Source organism: Dendrobates tinctorius, unplaced genomic scaffold (assembly GCF_039654945.1).
Source record: "Dendrobates tinctorius isolate UK_male_01 unplaced genomic scaffold, ASM3965494v1 ptg000051l, whole genome shotgun sequence".
Taxonomy (NCBI): Eukaryota; Metazoa; Chordata; class Amphibia; order Anura; family Dendrobatidae; genus Dendrobates; species Dendrobates tinctorius.
Window position 1 is genome coordinate 22,798,565 of NW_027361719.1, and position 21,118 is coordinate 22,819,682.

The following is a 21,118-nucleotide window of genomic DNA, read 5'->3' on the forward strand; positions in this document are numbered from 1 at the left end:
ATAGAAAACTGTAAAAGGTCCTGTAAATGAGAAATAGCTGCTGCTCTAAAAATATGGACTGTATACGAATGGCACATGGGTAACAAGTGAGAAAAAAAATTCTGAGTTTTCTGGATGAAACTCTGAATGATTTTTTTATACGCTTATGTGAACCTGGTCTTAGACTGATAGGAGCGACCTAAGGAGGCCAAAGTGGTAAGGCTGCACCCAATGAGGTCAGCTGTACATTCACGTCAGAAGAGGAACCACAGAGACCGGCTGGGGGACCCAGGCAGCATTTGTTTAAGAGCCTTAGGGGTTCATTACAGTGTGAATGCTTTATTTTTTTATGGCCTGCTGCCTTTTTATCATGAATGGAAAACCCTGCTAATTATTTTTTTGCAGAGTTATCAATAAGATTACGGTACTCAAAATGATAAAATAAAATCCTCTGCAATAAATTTAAAATCTATATAATCAAAGCAGCGAAGAGAACTCCCCAAGTGCCATCTTCATTGTGGTAAAGTGAAAAAAACCAAGAATGTGATAGAAAGCCATGGTTTTTTCTGTAGTTTGGGCTGATAGTTCTCTTCTGCATTGTGTAGATCTCCTGGAGAAGTCACGAGTGGTGAAACATGTCAAAGCGGAACGAAATTTCCATATATTCTATCAATTGCTGTCTGGGGGAGGCGCTGACTTACTAGGTGAGGATGTGATGCCTTCAATAGAGATATTTTTTTCTTTTTAGCCTTAATTTGGAGAAATATATCATATATATCCTGTACATATTGTAGTTTCTAATTTTCTTTGCTCAGGACAACTCAAGTTGGCTCCAGACTGTACCAAGTATGTCTACCTGAACAAGAACGCAAGTAGCTTAACTGGCATGAATGATGCTGAGAACTTCAGGACTGTTAAGGTACCGTACTTATGTTACAACTTCTATGTTTGACAGCGTCCTCTAACGATGGATCATTGTAAGAGGGTGAAGACAGAGGAGCCTGTGCTGTGTCATGTGTCCACGATTTCTCATTCCTTCCTCGCTTTTTCATTTCTTTCTGTCTTTTTTTTATATACTCAATTTGCCATGCAGAATTTATAGTTTTAATTGAAAATATGAAAAAATTCACGCGCACAAGTCTTAATTAAGGGTTCATTGGAGTATGATGCAGCAAATTCCATGAAGGGGTTGATCACTACTAGGACAACACCTTCTTAAACTAAATGACAGACCTCGATAAAATAAATAAACCTATACCCACCTCCTGTGTCGGCTCCGTTCAAGTGGTCCCGGGCCTGTGATGTGGTGCAATGATGAGTAATACTCGATGCCCGGTGCCAAATCTCCACTGGCATCACGGTTCCTGCCTTCATATGAACTTAACATGCAGCTGACCTCTGACTTCCTGTTCATGTTCATTTTGACTGGAGGCGGAGACAGTGACGCCAGCGCTATTTGGACATCGGGCACCAAGTGTCACCGCATCATAGCCCCGGGCTCGTGAGTGCTGACACTGCTGGAACAGAGCCGGTACGGGAAGTGAGTTTAGGTTTGTTTATTTTATCAGGGCCTAACATTTAGATTAAAAAAGGGTTGTCCTAGAAGTGGACAATCCCTTTAAGAGGCACACACCACTCAATGAATTTTGCACATCTTCTCAATAGCATGCGCCCTGCCAGAAATGTACTGGAGTAGCATTTCTGAAGTCATAAATGCAGGAACTTTTGTGGAAATCGACAGACGGGTGTAGCTGCACACCATCACACCCAGCTCTACCTGAGCTCTGCCCATTTTGGCAGAAATGCTTCAAACTTAAGTGAAAATAGCAAAAGTAACAAAAACTTTTAGCATCTCCGTGTTGCTCAAATTTTTTTTAAACTTTTTTAGTTTCAACGGTTTTATGGAAAAGGAAACATCATAAAACATGAAATACATTCATATTAGAGTACAAGGATCCCCTCGCAGGGGGAAATATACAAGAAAAGACACAATATGTCATACGTTACCCTTGACTTCGCAATCTAAATTTTTAGAAATTTGTAGAAGAATTATAACACGACTAATCTAGTCTTAACGAGGTGGGGAGGGAGAGAGGGGAGTATGTAATAAGTGTCAATAGAATAAAGTAAATAGACGTGAGGTACTAGAGAGTTTGTTTTAGAGAGTATAATTGTAAGAGACAACTACCATGTCAGCCCGCTATGCAGATAAAGATATCATCCTGGAAAGATCATCATCCCCATAAGCCTGAATCCAAGGGTCCCAGATATTTCGAAAAGCGTTGAGTGAATCAGATCTGATGGCTTCTATTTTCTCGTATAACATTATCAAATTAACCCTTCTCTTCACCTGCGTTATTGATAGTCTTCCATCTGCTAGCCATGTGGTTTCTCGTTGCGTGTGGTTTCTTCACCTGCGTTATTGATAGTCTTCCATCTGCTAGCCATGTGGTTTCTCGTTGCGTGTGGTTTCTTCACCTGCGTTATTGATAGTCTTCCATCTGCTAGCCATGTGGTTTCTTGTTGCCATAGCAATAAAGTCAATAAGACGGCAGGTCCCAGTATTGGCATTGATTGGTCTGTCTCCCTGCAGTAGTACTGACGGCGACAGAAGCAATTTCTTACCCAATATATTGTCAATTAGTTTTACCACATCTTTCCAGAGAGACTTTACTATCGGGCATGTCCACATATGTGGAGGGTATCCCCACTATCCGTGCACCCTCTAAAACAACCGCCAGGGACTGAATGGTAGATATTGTGCAGGAAGTTAGGTACGTAGTGAATCCTATGGAACAGTTTAAGAGATGTTTCGGTGAGTGAAACTTGATTGCTACCCCTCATTATATTCTCGTAACACCTGTACAACCTTTGAGGTGTGAGGGAGATTTGTAGGTCTGCTTCCCATTGCTCCATAGATTTCAATTTAAAGCCGTCTCTAGGTTGATTAAATGTAGAATAGAGATGGGATATAAGGCCATTACCCATGGGGTCATATAAACATTTTAACTCGTACGTTGTAGGTTTTATGTTTGGTGAGCATACTGTTAGGTTTTGCAGAAACTGGAAAATTAGTTCCAGTCTGAAAACCTCAGACCTCGGGACTTGATATTTCACGACAAACTCTTGTTTTGACATTAGTTTAAAGTGAGTCGATAAATTCTGGGTTATTAAACAAGTTTAAAAGTGGGGAGGGGTGAGATTGTAGTGCGAATTGGAATCTGTTCGCTCTCCAGAGACGCAGCGAGTGAGAAGTATACGGCGAATGAAAGGCTAGATCCTTCGGTAAGGGTCCTGTGGCCCAGATTAGGCTCTCCAAGGAATAAGGTGCTATTTGTGAGTTTTCTATTTGTGGCCAGATGGGAGTGTGTTGTTCTGCGTTGACCCCTGCCAGCTGGGCAATCTGGGCCGCCCTGTAATAAAGAGTAAAGTTTGGCAGAGAGACTCCTCCCTCTCTTTTATGTCTGAACAAAATTTGCTGAGAGGTACGGGGCTTTTTATTATTCCAGATAAAACGTGTTTTGTGCGAGTTTATCATTTTGAAAGTCATCAGAGGCACTGGAATGGGCAGAGATCGAAACAAATATAGGAATTGAGGCAAAGTGACCATTTTAATCGAATGGACTCTTCCTAAAAAAAGAGAGACGGGGAGGACCATTTTTATAAAGATTGCGTTAGTTTTTGGAGAAGAGGGGTGTAGTTATGCTTATATAACGTGGATTTGGATAGTGTAAGGTTGATTCCTAGGTAGGTGATATAGCACTTCGCATGGTGGAAATGGAAGTTCTCTAATATTGAGGTTTGTTCAGTAGGGGAGGTATTAAGGAACATGATTTCTGATTTATCAACATTAACCTTCAAACCAGAAATTTCCTCAAAGTGTTTAAGTGTATTTATAAGATTAGGCTGGGACACATGTGGGTTCGTCAGAGTCAAAAGAAGATCGTCGGCAAACAGACTGACCTTGTATTAATGTTTACCTATAGTTTGGCCTGTGATATCGGGGTGTAGGCGGATCTTTTGCGCCAATGGTTCCATTTCCATAGCGAATGGAGCTGGAGAAAAGGGGCAACCCTGCCTAGTTCCCCTATGAATAACTATTGGTTCTGGAGAAGTTGAGGGTAGTTTTAAATACGCTTCTGGGTTATTGTAGAGGAGTTTGAGTGAGTTGATTAATTGTTGCGATATCCCCAATGTGTGCATTATATTAAACATATATGACCATGTGACGGTATCAAAAGCTTTTTCTATATCTAAAGCAAGTATAGTTAAGGGGGTTTTACGTTTGTTGGCACTATGAATAAGATTTAGGTTTTTAAGTATATTATCTGGGGCCTGCCTTGTTGGAATGAATCCAACCTGATCCCTGTGAATAAGGCTAGGTAGGCATTTATTAATCCTGTTGGCTATTATGGAGGAAAAGATCTTGAGGTCCACATTCAAGAGGGATATTGGCCTATAGTTTTTCGTGAGTAACGGGTCTCTCCCTTGTTTTGGGATAACAGTGATATGTGCTGTGTAAAATTCCGGCGGCATTGTTTGGCCTGTTAGTATGTTATTGCAGTAGATATGAATATGTTTAAGCAAGATGTTTGAAAATTTTTTATAGTATAGTGCGGTGAATCCATCGGGCCCCGGAGCTTTCCCAACTTTTAGGTGGCTTACTGTGGATGTGATTTCCTCTTCGGAGATAGGAGAGTGTAATGTGGCAGCATAAGTCGGGGTTAGGGAAGGTAGTGGCACATTAGATAAAAAGTCCTCCAGTTTGGGCAATGAGAAATTTGCGCTAGCAGTGTATAATTTTTGGTAGTAATTTTTAAACATTTTATAGATTTTATTAGGATTAAAGGTAGTTTGGGACTGTTCGTCTTTTATAGAAAAAATAGAGTTTATTCGCTCTTTCTGTTTTAATTTTCGAGCAAGCATTCGGTCCATTTTATTAGCGAATCAATAAAATGTTGCTTGCGTCCACCTAATTGCTCTTTCTGTGCAGGTCGTTAGCAAAGTGTTTAGCTTTAGTTTTAAATCATAAATTTGCTTAGTTAAGTATAATGAGGGGTGTAACTGGTTGGCAGTTTCTAATTTATAGAGTTCGTTCTCGAGAATCAGTTGCTCCTGAAGACGATTTTTCTTTTTTTGGGATGCTATCCTAATGAGTACGCCAGTGATATATTTTTTATGGGCCATCCACACACTACCTATAGAGGTGTCAAGGGTAATATTAGAGAGGAAAAAGGTGTTAAGCTCCTGTTCAACCAGTAGTCGAGTCTGAGGATCGGACAATAAGGATTCATTCATTCTCCATGTGTACAGACGTGTATTCGCTACGCCCAGTTTAAATGCAGAGAGTACACTATCATGGTCAGACCATGAAGAGGGGACATGCCTAGAATACATCAGTGATGGTATATTTTCCGAGTTGGTGAGAACCCAGTCTATCCTGGAGTATGAATGAAAGACCCTAGAAAAATATGTGTAACCTCTTGACTGTCTATGGGATTCTCTCCACGTATCAACCAAATGATGGGCTTGGAGGATATTTTCAAGTATAACTTTATCCCTCCTTGACATGTCGGACCTCATATTATTGGAGCTATTAAGGGTTGGGTTTAAGATCAAGTTAAAATCACCCCCCCATATGATAGTATCATAGGAGATGGACCTTAGGGATTTTGCAATAGATTTAATTGTTTTCATTTGTAATGTCGGAGGTGCATAGCAATTAACAAGACAGAGACGCTTCTCCTGTACCGTGCCCCAAAGGATTATGTATCTACCCTCTGTGTCCACAGTCATACCTTCCTGCAAAAATGGGAAAGAATTATGGAGCAGTATGGCGACTCCTCTCATTTTTTTTATCATGAGAGGCAGGAAAAAATCTCGAGTAAAGCTTATGGAAAAATTTGGGGGATGAGTTATTGGAAAAATGAGTTTCCTGTAGGAATAGTACATCAGGGGAATGTTTCAGGTAGTCAATAAAGGCGCGTTTTCTTTTTATTGGAGAATTGAACCCCCTAACATTGTGTGAAAGTGTTAAGCATTTGGTTTAATTAAATAGGTCTAAATAAATTTCTAGCATAATAACATCCAGGGTGGATAGCTTCACGTTGGTTATCAATCTAGGAACATGTTTATAAGACATCAGCACTCTTTTAGTGGAAGGGAGGAAGGGAAGGTAACAAAAAATATAATAACAAAAGAAATGGTCACAACTAATGACCGGAATGCGGGCTAGAGTGTGCCGGCCCATTATTAGTAGGGCCAGAAGCAGCAACAGCCCAAAATCGAGTGTCACAACGCTCAACAACAAGAAAAGAGAAAACAATATTATATGTAAATTATCATAAATCACATCAAATAGTAATACTTATCAGAACAATGTCCCAGCATTTCGATTGCTCTTTGAATCTGTTCCAGTACATTCGCAGGTAGCGGTCTCAAGAAGTAGACTGTTTGTTGTGCTGTGTTTTATTGGGTCTGGTACGGCGAACTTCTATCCATTCTCTGCGAGGCTTCTGTCTCTGTGGTAGGGCCCCTGAGTCTGGGATCGGGATGCCTGCTTTTTCCGGTGCTTTTCTACCTTCTTCACAATTTCTTGAGAATAGGTAGAATTATTATGTGAGAAGATTAGAGCATGTGGGAATCCCCACCTATAATTGATATTTGCTTAAATTAAGGCCATTGTTACTTCTTTCATGGCCTTTCTCCTCATTAGAGTCGCCGGACAGATGTCAGGGAACAAGGAAACAGGGTCTGGAACGCCTGGTAGTTTATTCAGTCTACGAGCAGCAGATAGAATCAGGTCTCTGGATCCCTCATAGTGCATTTTGAGGACAACATCTCTTGGGGAGGCATCAGATTTGGGACCTCCCAGGGCCCTGTGAATTCTGGTTATTTTTAAAGCACTCGGGTCTGCCTGCGGTAAAAGGGTGCAAAAGAGGTTCGAGGCAATTTCCATTAGGTTGGAGCTACTTTCTGAGAGTCCTTTAATTCTAATGTTACCTCGGCGTGAGCGATTGTCCAAATCTTCACACTTAAGCTCCAGAAATTCGAGTCTAGCATCTTGTTCTTGTAGTAGCTCACTATTATGCTCAGTGGCGTCATCCATTCTTCTCTCCAAATCGTTGGTTCTTTGGGCAATGTCTTGAATTTATTGTGTGAAATTATCCACAGCAGAAGATAACTCAGCTCTGAACGTTTTCTGAATGGTGGCTAGAAAATCCTCCATTGTCATTGGGATCAAGTTTGTTGAGGTGGCCGAGTCAGTTAGCTGAGACCTTTGAGGGGAGCCCTTGGAGCGCAGTGAGGATGATTTTGACACCGACATAGTGTGACTTGCTGGTTTTGTGCGTTGAGACAATAGTTCTGTGATTGATCGGGTGTTGATTTCAGATGAGGCAGGTTTTTTGGGGCGCATTGCTCACAGACCTCCTGTGTTCTAAAAGTCAGCGCATGACAACTACCTATAAAAGTGAGCGCATCTTTGTGCCCGTGGCGGCAGACCTAGTGTTCCATTATCATAGTCCACCAGGAATGTCTATGCCCTCCGTGTTGGGTTTTGGCAGGATATGGGGTAAACTTTGTTGGACATAGTATGTGTCTAGTGTAGCTCTGTTGTAGTGCCCCTTTAATAATTCAGAAATGTAGGGGCGGGTGAGCCAGTAGGTCTGAGCGACAGAGAATATTGCCGGTCCGAAAAGGAGGTGAAAAAAGAAAAAAAAAGATTTTTCAATATGGGCAATATTGCCAAACGACCAGTAGATGGAGTCCTAGATCTTCAAATATAAAGTGAGGCAGCTATGGAGATTATATTAGATTTTACAGTCTCATGGCTTCTCCTCCAGCTGGAGACAGGGCAACACATACAACCCTCTAATATGCAAGGTCAGGAAACAGAAAGGTACCTGCAGTCCGTTCAGGGGCTCCACAGGCTGGGGAGGGTTCTCACAAGCAATATGGCTCCCGCTGCCCTCCTGCACTCCAGAGGGGCCCCGTTGAATGGTGGATTTAAAAGCAAAAAGTGAAATCCTCCAAGGAGGAAGGGTCGCGCTATTAATTAAATGAAATTTTCCCCTATTTGTTAAGGTTAAGTACCTGTTTGCTGGAGGGTCCAGTGTTTTGTGCCTGAGGCAATTTTCCTGTTGTGGCCTGGTGGGGCCTCCAGTGAAGCAGATGGTTGTCCCTGTTGTTTTTCAATCCAGAGCGGTGTCTCTTATGTCTCACGCCGTTCCTGTGGTGCCAGAAGGAAAGCTTTAGTTCCGGGTACTATGGCAATGCCTAGGTAATTATAGAACAAATGTATGAATTCTGTATATAATCCATTAGCCGGCAGGGCCTAGATGAGGCCTGTAGCAGTGAGAAGAGGCCTAGGCCTCAGTCCTGAAGTCTCTCTCTTTTTAAACTTTTTTAAGGCTATGTGCCCACGTAGCGATTTAATCCGGACAGTGAAAACCGGACTCCTTCCCAGAAATCGCTCGTTTTCTTCCGCGCGATTTCACAGCGATTTTGCCGCGATTTTCGTGTGCGACATTCAAGCACTTTCCAAGCGATTTGAAGCATCGCTTGGAAAGTGATTGACAGGTTGGTCACACTCGTCAAACATAGTGTTTGACAAGTGTGACCAGGTTTTTACTATTGAGTTCGCCTATGCGGCATCAGTAGTAAAAGATAGAATGTTAAAAATTATAAAAAAATAAAAAATCGGGGTACCGTATATACTCGAGTATAAGTCGATCCGAGTATAAGTCGACCCCCCTAAATTTGCCTCAAAAACCTGGGAAAACTTATTGACTCGAGTATAAGACTAGGGTGGGAATTGCAGAAGATACTGGTAAATTTAATGCTGCACAACATACAGTATGCCCCCAAAATGCTGCACAGTGAATGCTGGCCCAAATAATGCTGCACAACATACAGTATGCCCCCAAAATGCTGCACAGTGAATGCTGGCCCAAATAATGCTGCACAACATACAGTATGCCCCCAAAATGCTGCACAGTGAATGCTGGCCCAAATAATGCTGCACAACATACAGTATGCCCCCAAAATGCTGCACAGTGAATGGTGGCCCAAATAACGCTGCACAACATATGCCCCCATAAATGCTGCACAGTGAATGGTGGCCCAAATAACGCTGCACAACATATGCCCCCATAAATGCTGCACAGTGAATGGTGGCCCAAATACCGTAATGCTGCCCCCAAAGTGATAGGATTACTGGTAATCCTATCATGTTGCTGCCGCTGCCCCTGCTGGAATTTAAAAAAAAAAAAAAACACTATACTCACCAACGTTGATGACAGCTGCTCCTGAGCGTCGCCGGCTCTTCAGTGACTCAGGCAGAGGGCGCGTGCTTTCCACGTCATCGCGCCCCCTGCACGTCACTGCCGGAGGACGGGAGAGAGCGGCGCGTAGAGATTTTGAACGCCGCCGCGGCCCTATCATCACCCGCCGCCGCCGCCAGGATGCTGCAGGGGACCGCAGACGAACACCGGGGACCGCGGAGACGACTGGGACCGCGGAGATGACGGGGACCAGGTAAGTTGGCACCGTGACCCGAATATAAGTCAAGGGGGATCTTTTTCAGCCCCAAAAGGGGGCTGAAAAACTCGACCTATACTCGAGTATATACGGTATATTTACCTTCCGACGTCTCGCGCAGTCTCAGCAGCGCTCCCGTTCCCAGCGATGCCTTGCAAGACCTGTGATGACGTTGGTCTCGCGTTGCTATAGCGATCTCACGAGACCGCTAGAGTCACGTGAGACTACATCATCACAGGACCTTGCCGCAAGGCATTACTGGGAACGCTGTAGCCCGGGAAGGCAGCGCGTGATGTCGGAAGGTAAATATACCCCGATTTTTTATTTTTTATTCTTTTTTTACAGGGGTATGGTACCCAGGGCCTGGAGGACAGTCTCCTCTCCTCCACACCGTGGGTACCAACCCACATGAGACGCTTAACTTCCCGCATAGTGGGCATAGCCACATGCGGGAAGTAAGCGATTCTCATGCATTCCTATGGGTGCGGAATCGCAGCAATTCTTTGCGATTCCGCACAAAAGAATGAGCATGCTGCAAATTTTTCCGCGATGCGATGCCGCTGCGGAAAAAAGCGCAGCATTAGCACAGCATGTGCGGAATGCCATAGGAATGCATGGGGGGCGTTCTGTACACGATTTTTAAATGTTTTCGCAGCGTTTTTGCGCTGAAAATCGCGGCAAAAACGCTTAAAAATTGCATCGTGGGCACACAGCCTAAGTGTTTTACACCAAGGTAAAATGAGCAGAACCTCTGAGTTTTGTGTTTTTTTAGGATGATTTGGGGAGTTTCTACTCAGTTTCTGCTCCAACAACTCCTAAAAGTTTGTTTTTAGAGTAGGTTCACTTAAACAACTGCCTGAAAAAAATTACTTCAATAACACTTGAAAAACCAATCCTATTCACTGCTATTGTAAAACCAATTGCTATTCATATGTTCAGTCTTTTGAAGGTTTTTTTTTTTCTGCTTCAGTTTTGATAAACACCTGGATGGAAAATAGAAAGTGAATATCACTCTTAGGCCGGGGTCACACTAGAGAGGAATACGGACGAGTGAGAGGCGTTAAAAGCACGCATTACACACGGACCAATGATTCTCTATGGGGCAGCTCCCAACAGCCGTATATTTCTCGTCTGTATTCTACGGTCCGTGCCAATCACAGCATGCTGCGATTGTCAGCGTACTACGCCCGTAGTACGCCAATGCAAGTCTATGGGTGTGCAACAAATACACATTACACATGGACCACACATGTGACTTGCGAGAAATACGCACCAGGTGTCCTTTAGAAAAGCCGGCAATTCAGTGCGCGATACAGTAAAATCACACTGACAGGTTTTATAACACATACGAAAGAATAGATATAGACACATAGAATACATATATATATATATATACATGTCATTGAGACACATATATATATATATATATATATATATATATTTCACAGAGTTCTCCATAGCAGAATAGCCGCTAATTCAATTGCCGGCTTTGGTCAAATCATTCCCCAACCTGACATGAAATGACACATGGTTTACATACAGTAAATCATTTCATTTCATGTTTTGTTTTGTATGTCTTTCATTAGTAATTATATGAGGGTTGATGTGTAAAATTTGGGAGGTGTAGGTGTTAATTTAAGGGGTTAATTCGTTGTAAAAAAAAGTGTGGGCTCCTGCATTGACAAATTACCGCGGGAGCCCACACATTTTTTTTTACAACAAACTAACCCCTTAAATTAACACCTACACCTCCCAAATATTACACATCAACTCTCATCTAATTACTAATGAAAGACATACAAAAAAAAAACCATGAAATGAAATGGTTTACTGTATGTAAACCATGTGTCATTTCATGTCGGCTTGGGGAATGATTTGACAAAAGCCGGCGATTGAATTAGCGGCTATTCTGCTATGAAGAACTCTGTGAAATATAAATATATATATATGTGTCTCAATGACATGTTTGTGTGTGTATATATATATATGCATTCTATGTGTCTATATCTATTCTTTGGTTTCTGTTATAAACCCTGTCATAGGGCTCCATTATATGTCCATTTTGCAAGCCGGCGAGAAAATCTCAGCATACGGATGGCATACGGATTACATACGGATGCAGACATGCGCAGAATACGCGACCACACCTTGATTACGGATGACATACGGAGCACTGTTTAGGGGTCATTCATCCGTATTACGCCTGTAAACTACGGACCGTATTTTCCGTCGGTTAGTGTGACCCCGGCCTTAGGCCACAATCAATTTGGTCAGTATTTTATCTCAGTATTTCTCCATGTGGAGAGTGAAATGCCGAGCCTGGCATGCCAATGTGAGGAGTGAAACAGTCAGACGAAAGGTATACTAGAAACCCGTCACCACTTCTGGATTTATCCCCCACTCCTGGTTTTGGCTTACACATACTGAGGTAAAATACTGACCAAATACTGAATGTGTGACCGTGGTTTTATACTACATGTGTTCATTTGTCGGTACTGCAAAGCCCATCATGTCATGATGCAAAACGGCCATTTCATATCTAGAATAGACATGACACCATTTTTTTAAAGGCCAGTTCACCATTTGTAGATATTGTGTGAGAAAGATCAGAACCAGATCATCATCATGAAATACTGATCACCTTCGTATTCTTTACAGGATGCCATGAAAATTATTGGAGTTTCAGACGCTGAGGTGATTTCAATTCTGCAAATTGTTGCAGTTGTTCTGAAACTGGGAAATATTGAGATAAAGGGACAGTTTCAGGCCAATGGAATGGCCTCATGCTACATCCCAGATGCAAAGGGTAAGATCAGTCAAGAACGTTCCCTCTAGTATATATAGTAGTATCTGTAATGTAACCGTACGGTATAAATATTGTTACAGGGGACCTTTCACTTACCATAAAGTTGTCATTTCTTAACCTGGTGTAAATATTGCCGTTCTCCTGAATTTGGCATTGTTTTTCATTTGTTCATGTATTTTTTCATTATATGTAAATTTAGAAATTTATCCAGACAGGTGTGGTCCTCCCCTTGGATAATTCCAGCTTCATTGCATGAGTTTTGTCTTTACAATACGGCAGTTGTGTAATCCCCAAAGCTCTGCCATCTCTGACAGCTTTGTTGCTGATTTTTCTGAGAATTTCCTTGCCATGTCTTAATGAACCATCTGATTCTAACATGGAGAGTGTTATATGTTTGTTCATTGTGATAAGCTAATACTTTTATCTAGTTTTATTTTTTTTCAAAATATTTTATGATAGACAAAATATAATATATTGCGTGAATAGAGAATTCTTCAGGTATTTTTTCAAAAATCTTAGAACAGTCAAATACTACTCCATTTGATTATATATATATGTGTCTGTGTTACGCTCTTACTTCACATTGCAGATATCAGGGAGATCTGCTCACTGATTGGTCTTGATACTGCTACACTGGAAAATGCATTTAGTGTCCGCACTGTAGAAGCTAAACAAGAGAAAGTGGTGACAACACTGAATGTGGCGCAGGTGAGTAAAAAATCTAATGAAAAAAATTACAAGCAATATATGTGATTAGACATAATGATAGCTAGATATACGGATAGATAGATAGATAGATAGATAGATAGATAGATAGATAGAAAGATAGATAGATAGATAGAAAAATGGAACAGCATAACACTATTAGCGGGTGCTCGGGCCTCTCCAGCAATTCATCCCCAGCTGTTTTTTAAAGTTATTTATTTAAATAATTAAAAAATATGGCGTGTAAACCCCTCTATTCTTGAAAACCAGCCTTGCTGATAGCTGAGGGTTGCAGCCTGCAGCTGTCAGCTTTGACTAGCTGGTTATCAGAAATACAGAGGAACCCCGCGTCTGTTATTTAAAATATTTATTTACTTATAGTGAAGGCAGTGGCTGATGAGTACTCCCATCAGCCCCCGCCTGCTCTCGCTGTTAACAGTTGAATACAACTCTCAACATTGTCCTCCGCTAGTGCTGCTTCACATCGTGAACTGTCTTCTTCAGCACCCAGTGCCGGGGTACAGCGTAAAAAAGTACCACCGATTTCCAAGCGCCGATACCTGTCACACTGATGACACAGGAATGTCATCCGTGTGTCATCAGTGTGCACGTGTGTAGGAATTTTTGCAGCCAGTGCTGCTACCGGAAACACTGACATCTGAAAGAGCCCTTAGTGAACTTGGTCATTTACCGAACTTTGGACGACTTTTGCTGATTTTTAGGAAAAAAGCTTGGGAATCCGAACACGAATCCAATTGTGCAACGTTCATGTTGAATCTGTGATTGGTGAACATTTTCCGAACAAGTTCGCTCATCTGTAGACTTCATATTTTAGTAGGCAGACAATAATGAACTATTGTATCATACCTTGTCCATCGTCTATCTACTGTATTGTGTAGGGATAGTCTATTTTTTACATCTATTATGTTATTCTGCTTTGCTTACTCTGATGTTTCTCTTACATTTGCCTACATTGTTTTAGGCAACTTATGCAAAAGATGCCTTGGCAAAGAATATGTACGACCGACTGTTCAGCTGGCTGGTGCAGAGGATTAACGAAAGTATAAAAGTTAGTCTCAAGGCTTCTCTGCTAAAATGTGACACAAGCAATTACATCCCTGATCCTTTATAGAATTTATAGTATCCCATTTCTATATTTTGCTGAACTATTGTTTCATATTCACTCAATAGTTTATATAAAGGTTCATTTACTCATAAATCTATCATTGTTTCTAGGCTACATACTGTATTAAGACATTTTAAAGGAAACTGTCAGTTTGGAAATTCTATTCTGTCTGTGGTCAGCATGGTACAGAGAAAGAGAAGCTGAGCAGAGTGATATATACCGTATTTTTCGGACTATAAGACGCACCGGACAATAAGACGCACTTAGGTTTTAGGAGAGAAAATTAGAAAAAAAAATTGAAGCAAAAAATGTGGTCAATTCTGTATTTAATATCCCCTATCCTGGCATATATGACCCCCTCATCCCCATCCTGGCATGCATGGCCTCCTCATCCCTACCCTGGTATGCATAGCCCCTCTCATCCCCATCCTGGTGTGTATGGCCCCCTCATCCCCATCTTGGTATGCACGGCCCCTCTCATCCCTGCCCTGGTATGCGTAGCCCCTCTCATCCCCATCCTGGTGTGCATGGCCCCTCTCATCCCTGCCCTGGTATGCATAGCCCCTCTCATCCCCATCTTGGTATGCATGGCCCCCTCATCCCTATCCTGGTATGCATGGCCCCTCTCATCCCTACCCTGGTATGTATGGTCCCCTCATCCTTATCCTGGCATATGGTCCTAATCAGTGATGGTAAGCTAGCCCTGTATGCAGACTTATACAGAGTTGTCAATCACTGATTAGGACTGCCCCCTTAACTTCTAGGTCCATAATAAGCAGGGATTTAGATAAATAAAACACAAGGGATACTAAGCCTTTTCCCACATACCTATATATCATTCTGCTCAGCTTCTCCTTTTCGGTAACATGCTATTGGCAGATCGGAAGTTCCTTTTAAAGGGGTTGTCCACTAATTGGACAAACCCTTCTCAATTACTATTTTCCCTCTTGAAAAATAAAAACAGCCTGTACTCAACTGAGATGACATTGCAGCCCGGGGCTCTTGTGACATTATTATAGCACATGAGCCCTGCAGGCAATCAGCAGCTGCTATACTCTCACTTCCTTTGGACATAATTGACATTTGGAGGAAGCATCTGATCTCAAGTCTTCCGGATATCAGTTATGTCCAAAAGAAAAGAGAGTGATTTATCCGCTGATTGTATGCAGAGCTCATGTGGTATAACACTGTCACGTGAGCACTGGGGATACGGTCTTTGGAATAGCGCCAACACCGGAGGTGAGTACAGCTTGTTTTTATGTAACATGGGGGAATATAGCAATTGAGAAGGACTTGTTTGAGTTGAGGGCAACAGACTTTTGACTGTTTTACAGTGACATCAGAAAAAAGCTTGCAGCATATACCCTATCTGTAGGTCACAGATAAAAATTTACAGTCACCTTATACAATCTTTGCACGTAAATTTCAATCCATATTGTATGATGACGTTTTCAACATATTCATCAAAGGCCATTTTCGCATTCTGCACATATGACAGCATAGGACTAGTGGTAGTCATTTATTGAGTCACTACTAAATTTTATGCTAATATCCTGTGAATAAAATACACAGCAATAACGTAGATTATTAATTTTGCTCTTCATCTTATGTGTACATTTTCACATATAAGCCACATTTTTTCGTGAAGCATTTGCTGGACGCGATTTATATGCTACATTAATCCTCTTCCAGGTGTCTGAGTTCCAGGGAAAGAAGGTGATGGGAGTGCTGGATATTTATGGATTTGAGGTCTTAGAGGTAAGTTTCATTTCAAATTTGGTAACATCTTACTAATTATGGTGGCTAAACCCTAAGACCTGAGTTCAGGTGAGTTGCTGTTAAAAGTGGCCACTACCTTACAATGCTTGACTATTTCTGACTGTTCCATATTGAATGAATAGAGTAGAGCATGCACACCTCTACAATGGCCAGTTTGTTCCTCCATTACTGAAAAATCAACATTTCAATTGGTATGCAAATGAGGCTGAAGAACTTTGATGTTTTTGTCAGCTAGCTGGATATGCAGAACAAAATCAATCGGCCATAAAATAACGACCACTTAGCCAGGCGTGGGTTCAGTCTTTGCTATTAGCTGTTCGACGTTTTAGCAGTGCGGGTGCTGGCCTTTTAAGAGACCGAGAGTGTGCGTGCGCCCTAAGCACAATTCCAGGAGACCTGCGTGCCGTGCGCAGGTCCTGGGAGGAAACAGATGCATAGGGAGTGCAAACTGGAAATTGAACACTCCAGTGTCCCTGCAGGAGGGAGGAAGGGGACACTTGCAGGGGTGCCAGAGCTGTGCTAATACTTCAGTTCTAGCATAGTTCTTTAACCTCAATTGTATATTAATTAAAAAGCTGATTTCTCAGTAATGGAAGAATGGTCAGGCCATGTAAAGGTATTGCTGGACTTGTGCATATAAATAGTTGGGGGATTATTATTATACATTTATATAGCGCCATTTATTCCATGGCGCTTTACAGGGAGAAGGGGAAATATAGACAAGTACAATAAACATGTGCAAGACAGGGGACACACAAGTACATAAGAAGAGGGGACCCTGCCCGCGAGGGCTCACAGTCTACAGGGATGGGTGAGGATACACTAGGAGAGGGTAGAGCTGGTTGTGCAGGGGTTCAGTAGACCGAGGATCATAGCTGAGGGGATGAGGTTTCCTTTAAGGTAAACCTTTCCGTCATTATGTATGGATGTGTTTAAAGCAAAAATGATTCTATAGCTGTAATTAATATTATTTATTCTTATTTTCAACAGGAAAACAGCTTTGAGCAATTTATTATTAATTACTGTAATGAAAAACTGCAGCAGATCTTCATTCACATGACTCTGAAAGAAGAGCAGGAAGAATATGCCAGAGAGGTAAAATGTTTGTCTTTCTGCTCACGTTCGTTTTTCTCCTTTGCTGATGATAAACTTGTGGTTCTTATTGTAGGAGCATGTCTGTAGATGGAGGGAAGTCCAGATGTCCTTTTTTTACTCATGTACGAGAAAAACAGACCGATTCTTTTAATCAGACTTTGATCTGAGCGTGGACGTTCATCAGTTTTTCTTATACATGGAGAAAAAAAACCTTTCTCCACCTTATCCTTTCTGATACCCAGTGAAAATTTTACCACACTTAGATGTCATAGACTTGCATTGCTGATTTTAATTTGACCCTGAATGTCCGCCTCTAGTAGACGTATATGCCCGAAAATGATGGACAACAGAGCATACAATCGCTCTGCCGCCACAATTATAGTCTATGGCCCCTTTGGCGCATATGCAAATCCTGATTTGCAGGGTGTACCGGCGTAAGCCCGACATTACCAACGAAATGGGGTGCCAGAATGCAGTTTACTGGTATACACCATTATACTGAAAATACGAAGTCATATAGGACCAATATTAGCTTTGAAAGCTAGCAACATTTTATTTCATTGGTCTTTCGAAACATTAGTTTTTCTGTAAATCAAAATACTAACCAAATACTGAAGGTGGGAACGTGACCTTAGAAGGGTAATTTAGAGTACGGACAAGTGCACTGTAGTGTACTATGTCATGTGCAGAGTTTAATGTCTGATATTGTAATTTTTATTTAAGGGAATTCAATGGACCCGAGTTGACTTTTTCGACAACGAGATTATCTGCAATCTGATAGAGGATGTAAGTAGCACATGAGGCCTAAAATGTAAAATCTCAAAGCAGGAAACATTATAGATGGGCAATTCTTAGGGCCCCGTTACACATAGTGACGCACCAGCGATCCCGACAACGATATGACCTGGTCAGGATCACTGGTGTGTCGCTCCATGATCACTGGTGAGTTGTCAAACAGGCAGACTCCCCAGAGATCAGGACCAGTGAGGACGCGGGTAACTAAGCGTGCGCGGCGCTTAGTAACCCGCTGTTTACCTTGGATACCAGCTCCCAGCACGAGCACGCTGGTATCCAGGGTACACAGCAGGTAACTAAGCAACGTGCACACTTAGTTATCCACTGTTTACCTTGAATACCAGCTCCCAGCGTCTGCTTACAGCGCTGGGAGCTCGCTGATCGATTGTCCCCCGCTGCAACACGCAGCGATGCATGCTGGCCAGGGGGAGACCAACGATCAAAAAATGGCCCTGGACACCCGGCGGGGGGGCGGTCGCTGAAAGGTGTCACACACAGCGAGATCGCTGCTGTGGTCGCTGTTGCGTCACAAAACTTGTGACTCAGCAGCGATCTCGCTAGCGATCTCGCTTAGTGTGGCTTTAGGGGCTTTAGATGTTGGTCCCTATTTATTGTAGAGGATTATCTCAGGGCCAGCTCCAGAATTAATCAGGCCCTCTTGCGCCAGTGAGCCCTTCTTCACTGGACTTTTCTTCCTTGCTTTCCAAAAGCAATAATGTTTTTAAATTTTCGACCAAAAGCACTGTGTGAGGGAATGTTTTTTTGTGGTAGGAGCTATGAGTTTTATCACTCTTTTTGTGGTCCGTACAACTTTATGATCCTTTTTTAATTCCATATTTTTTGGGAGGCAAAGTCACAGCAAAACAGCAATTCTGCCATTTTATTTTTTTTCTGTTTTTTTCAGCGTTCACCGTATGGGATAAAAATTCTGATATTTTACAAGCCAGCACAATTATACATGCGGCAATACCAATGTAGAAATATGTAGATATTTTTTTTAAGGTTTGACTTACGATACAGGAAATGGGGAGTGGTTTGAATTTTATATTGCGTTTTAATTTTTAAAGACGCCCTCATCCAGATAATCCTTTTAGTACCGTCCTATTGGTAAAGACCATAACAATTAGCAATGTAATAAAGGGGCCAATATCTCTGGAACTGTATGATGGATGTTAAAAAAAAAAAAAGAAAGGCAGAATACTCAGGGGAGCGGCAGGAATAAAAGGTGACAGGTGCTTTGCAATTGGCATCTATTGGGTTAAACTGCTGTGATCAGAATTGGCTCCAATCCTAGCAATTAGACTTAGGTGCCGGCTGTATTACACAGCTGGCATTGGTGCTATAGGTGCACAATCACTGTACATATATGACGGATATCATCAATGGAAATCTGCGTCAAGTGTGTCCTCAAGGAGCAGCGGTTTGCCCAGAACTAATGCCAACTCTGGTTTATCTGCATTTTACTATCTCAGTCCCAAGAGAAAAACACTGTTGATATATTGACACCTCCCCTCCATTTAGTACTAATTTACACCCACAGGCTAGTCTATAAAGGTGGCTTACTCTATGTCATATGTTCTCATGTAATATCAAAAAACACAAATTTGCCAAGTGCCAATAGTTCTAGATTAACCCTTGATATCCCCTTCTGGCAGAGTACAAATGGAATACTTGCAGTCCTAGATGAAGAGTGCCTGCGTCCAGGAAATGTCTCTGATGCCACCTTCCTTACCAAGCTTGAGCATAAGTTCAAAAACCATAAGCACTTCAAGAGTAGGGCTAACCAGAATGCAAAACATATCACGGATAAGACCTTACTTCAGAATGCTTTCCGAATAGAGCACTACGCCGGTCAGGTAAGATACATGTACTGTTAGCCTAAGGGCTCACTCACACTTGCGATAAAATAGGACAAGTGCAGTCCGATAAAATATGAGATAGCACTCAGCTCAGTGTTACTCTGTGGGGAAGCTCACATCAGAGATTATTTTCTCATGCCAATTCGGTAGCATGCAGCAAGTGCATCCAAGAATCAGATGACTCACACCCCTGCGGACACCGGCAATGGAGGAAATGGGTGTGACTCCGGTGTAAAAAACCTTATCCATGCATTGTAGTGGCTGTTTGTAGCAGTGTTGGCTCACACATATAGTCCCCAATATATTAAGGCTAGTTTCACATTAGCGTTTACGGCTGCAGCATCGAACTGCGCACGGCCGCCGCTGAGCCCCGCCCCAGCCGCGCCTCCGCCGGTAGCTGCATGCGTCCTGCGTCCCCTATCTTTATCACTGGGGATGCAGGCCTTTTGACGCTGCGCCGACCAGCGCCAAATGCAACAGGTTGCAATTTGGTGCGCTCGGTGCAGCGTTAAAAGGACGCATGCGCTGCCAAACGCATACTGCGCACGGCCTGCATCCCCAGTGATAAAGATAGGGGACGCAGGACGCATGCAGCGTCATGCGTCCGTAGGCGGAGCTACCGGCGGAGGCGCGGCAGGGGGCGGGGCTTAGCGGCGGCCGTGCGCAGCCCGACGCTGCGGCCGTAAAGGCTAATGTGAAACTAGCCTAAGACTGTCATTTTGTACACCAGTCCTAATAAAGAGAGCTCTGGAGTAAGATGCCACGAATTCATTAAGAGTAGTGCGCCAGGGATGGTGTACATTTCTGTCATAATTTACGCCGAAAAGTTGGCAGAGCTGGCGGGGATTGTAGTAAAAACAGCAAAAGTTGCACACAATTTTTGCTCAATTCTGAGATACTAGATTATGGCCCGATGCTACCGCATCGGGAGGATGCCATAGCATCACACAACTTGCCATGTTAACCCTCAACACACACACTCCTCTCACCTTTCACCATCTCCACTCACTCTTTCGCTCCACATACGACCCCTTCTCTCACTCCGTCTCTCATACTCACGCCGTCATCGCCGCTGCTCCACGATCCCCGACATCTTCCACCGGCGCCATCCTGGATCCAGACGTCCTTCCACGCCAGCGACATGTTCTTGCGGCGACGCCATCTTGAGTATCGTGAAATCCCGCGATATTCAAGATGGCGTCGCCGGAAGAACATGTCGTCGGCGTGGACGACGTCGGGATCCAAAATGGTGTCGGCGAAATCTCGCGAGTTTTCGCCGACGCCATTTTGGATCCCGACGTCGTCCTCACCGGCGACATGTTCTTGCGGCGACGCCATCTTGAGTATCGCGGGATTTCGCCGATCCAAAATAGCGTCGCCGAAGGAACATGTCGCCGGCGTGGATGCGGTCGGGATCCAAAATGGCGTCGGCGA

At 42.8% G+C, this 21,118-nt stretch overlaps 1 protein-coding gene across 2 annotated transcripts in view; it reads left to right on the top strand.

Moving 5' to 3' along the window:
• The window catches only part of MYO1A (myosin IA), a 124,950-nt gene that overhangs the window by 71,315 nt on the left and 32,517 nt on the right, over positions 1 to 21,118 (top strand). For both annotated transcript variants that reach the window (XM_073576855.1, XM_073576856.1), the window contains exons 8-16: positions 585 to 683; positions 795 to 898; positions 12,178 to 12,325; positions 12,915 to 13,033; positions 14,013 to 14,099; positions 15,849 to 15,914; positions 16,926 to 17,030; positions 17,754 to 17,816; positions 19,481 to 19,681. In XM_073576855.1, coding sequence (XP_073432956.1) covers positions 585 to 683; positions 795 to 898; positions 12,178 to 12,325; positions 12,915 to 13,033; positions 14,013 to 14,099; positions 15,849 to 15,914; positions 16,926 to 17,030; positions 17,754 to 17,816; positions 19,481 to 19,681 — 992 coding nt within the window. The remainder of the gene's footprint in view (positions 1 to 584; positions 684 to 794; positions 899 to 12,177; positions 12,326 to 12,914; positions 13,034 to 14,012; positions 14,100 to 15,848; positions 15,915 to 16,925; positions 17,031 to 17,753; positions 17,817 to 19,480; positions 19,682 to 21,118) is intronic.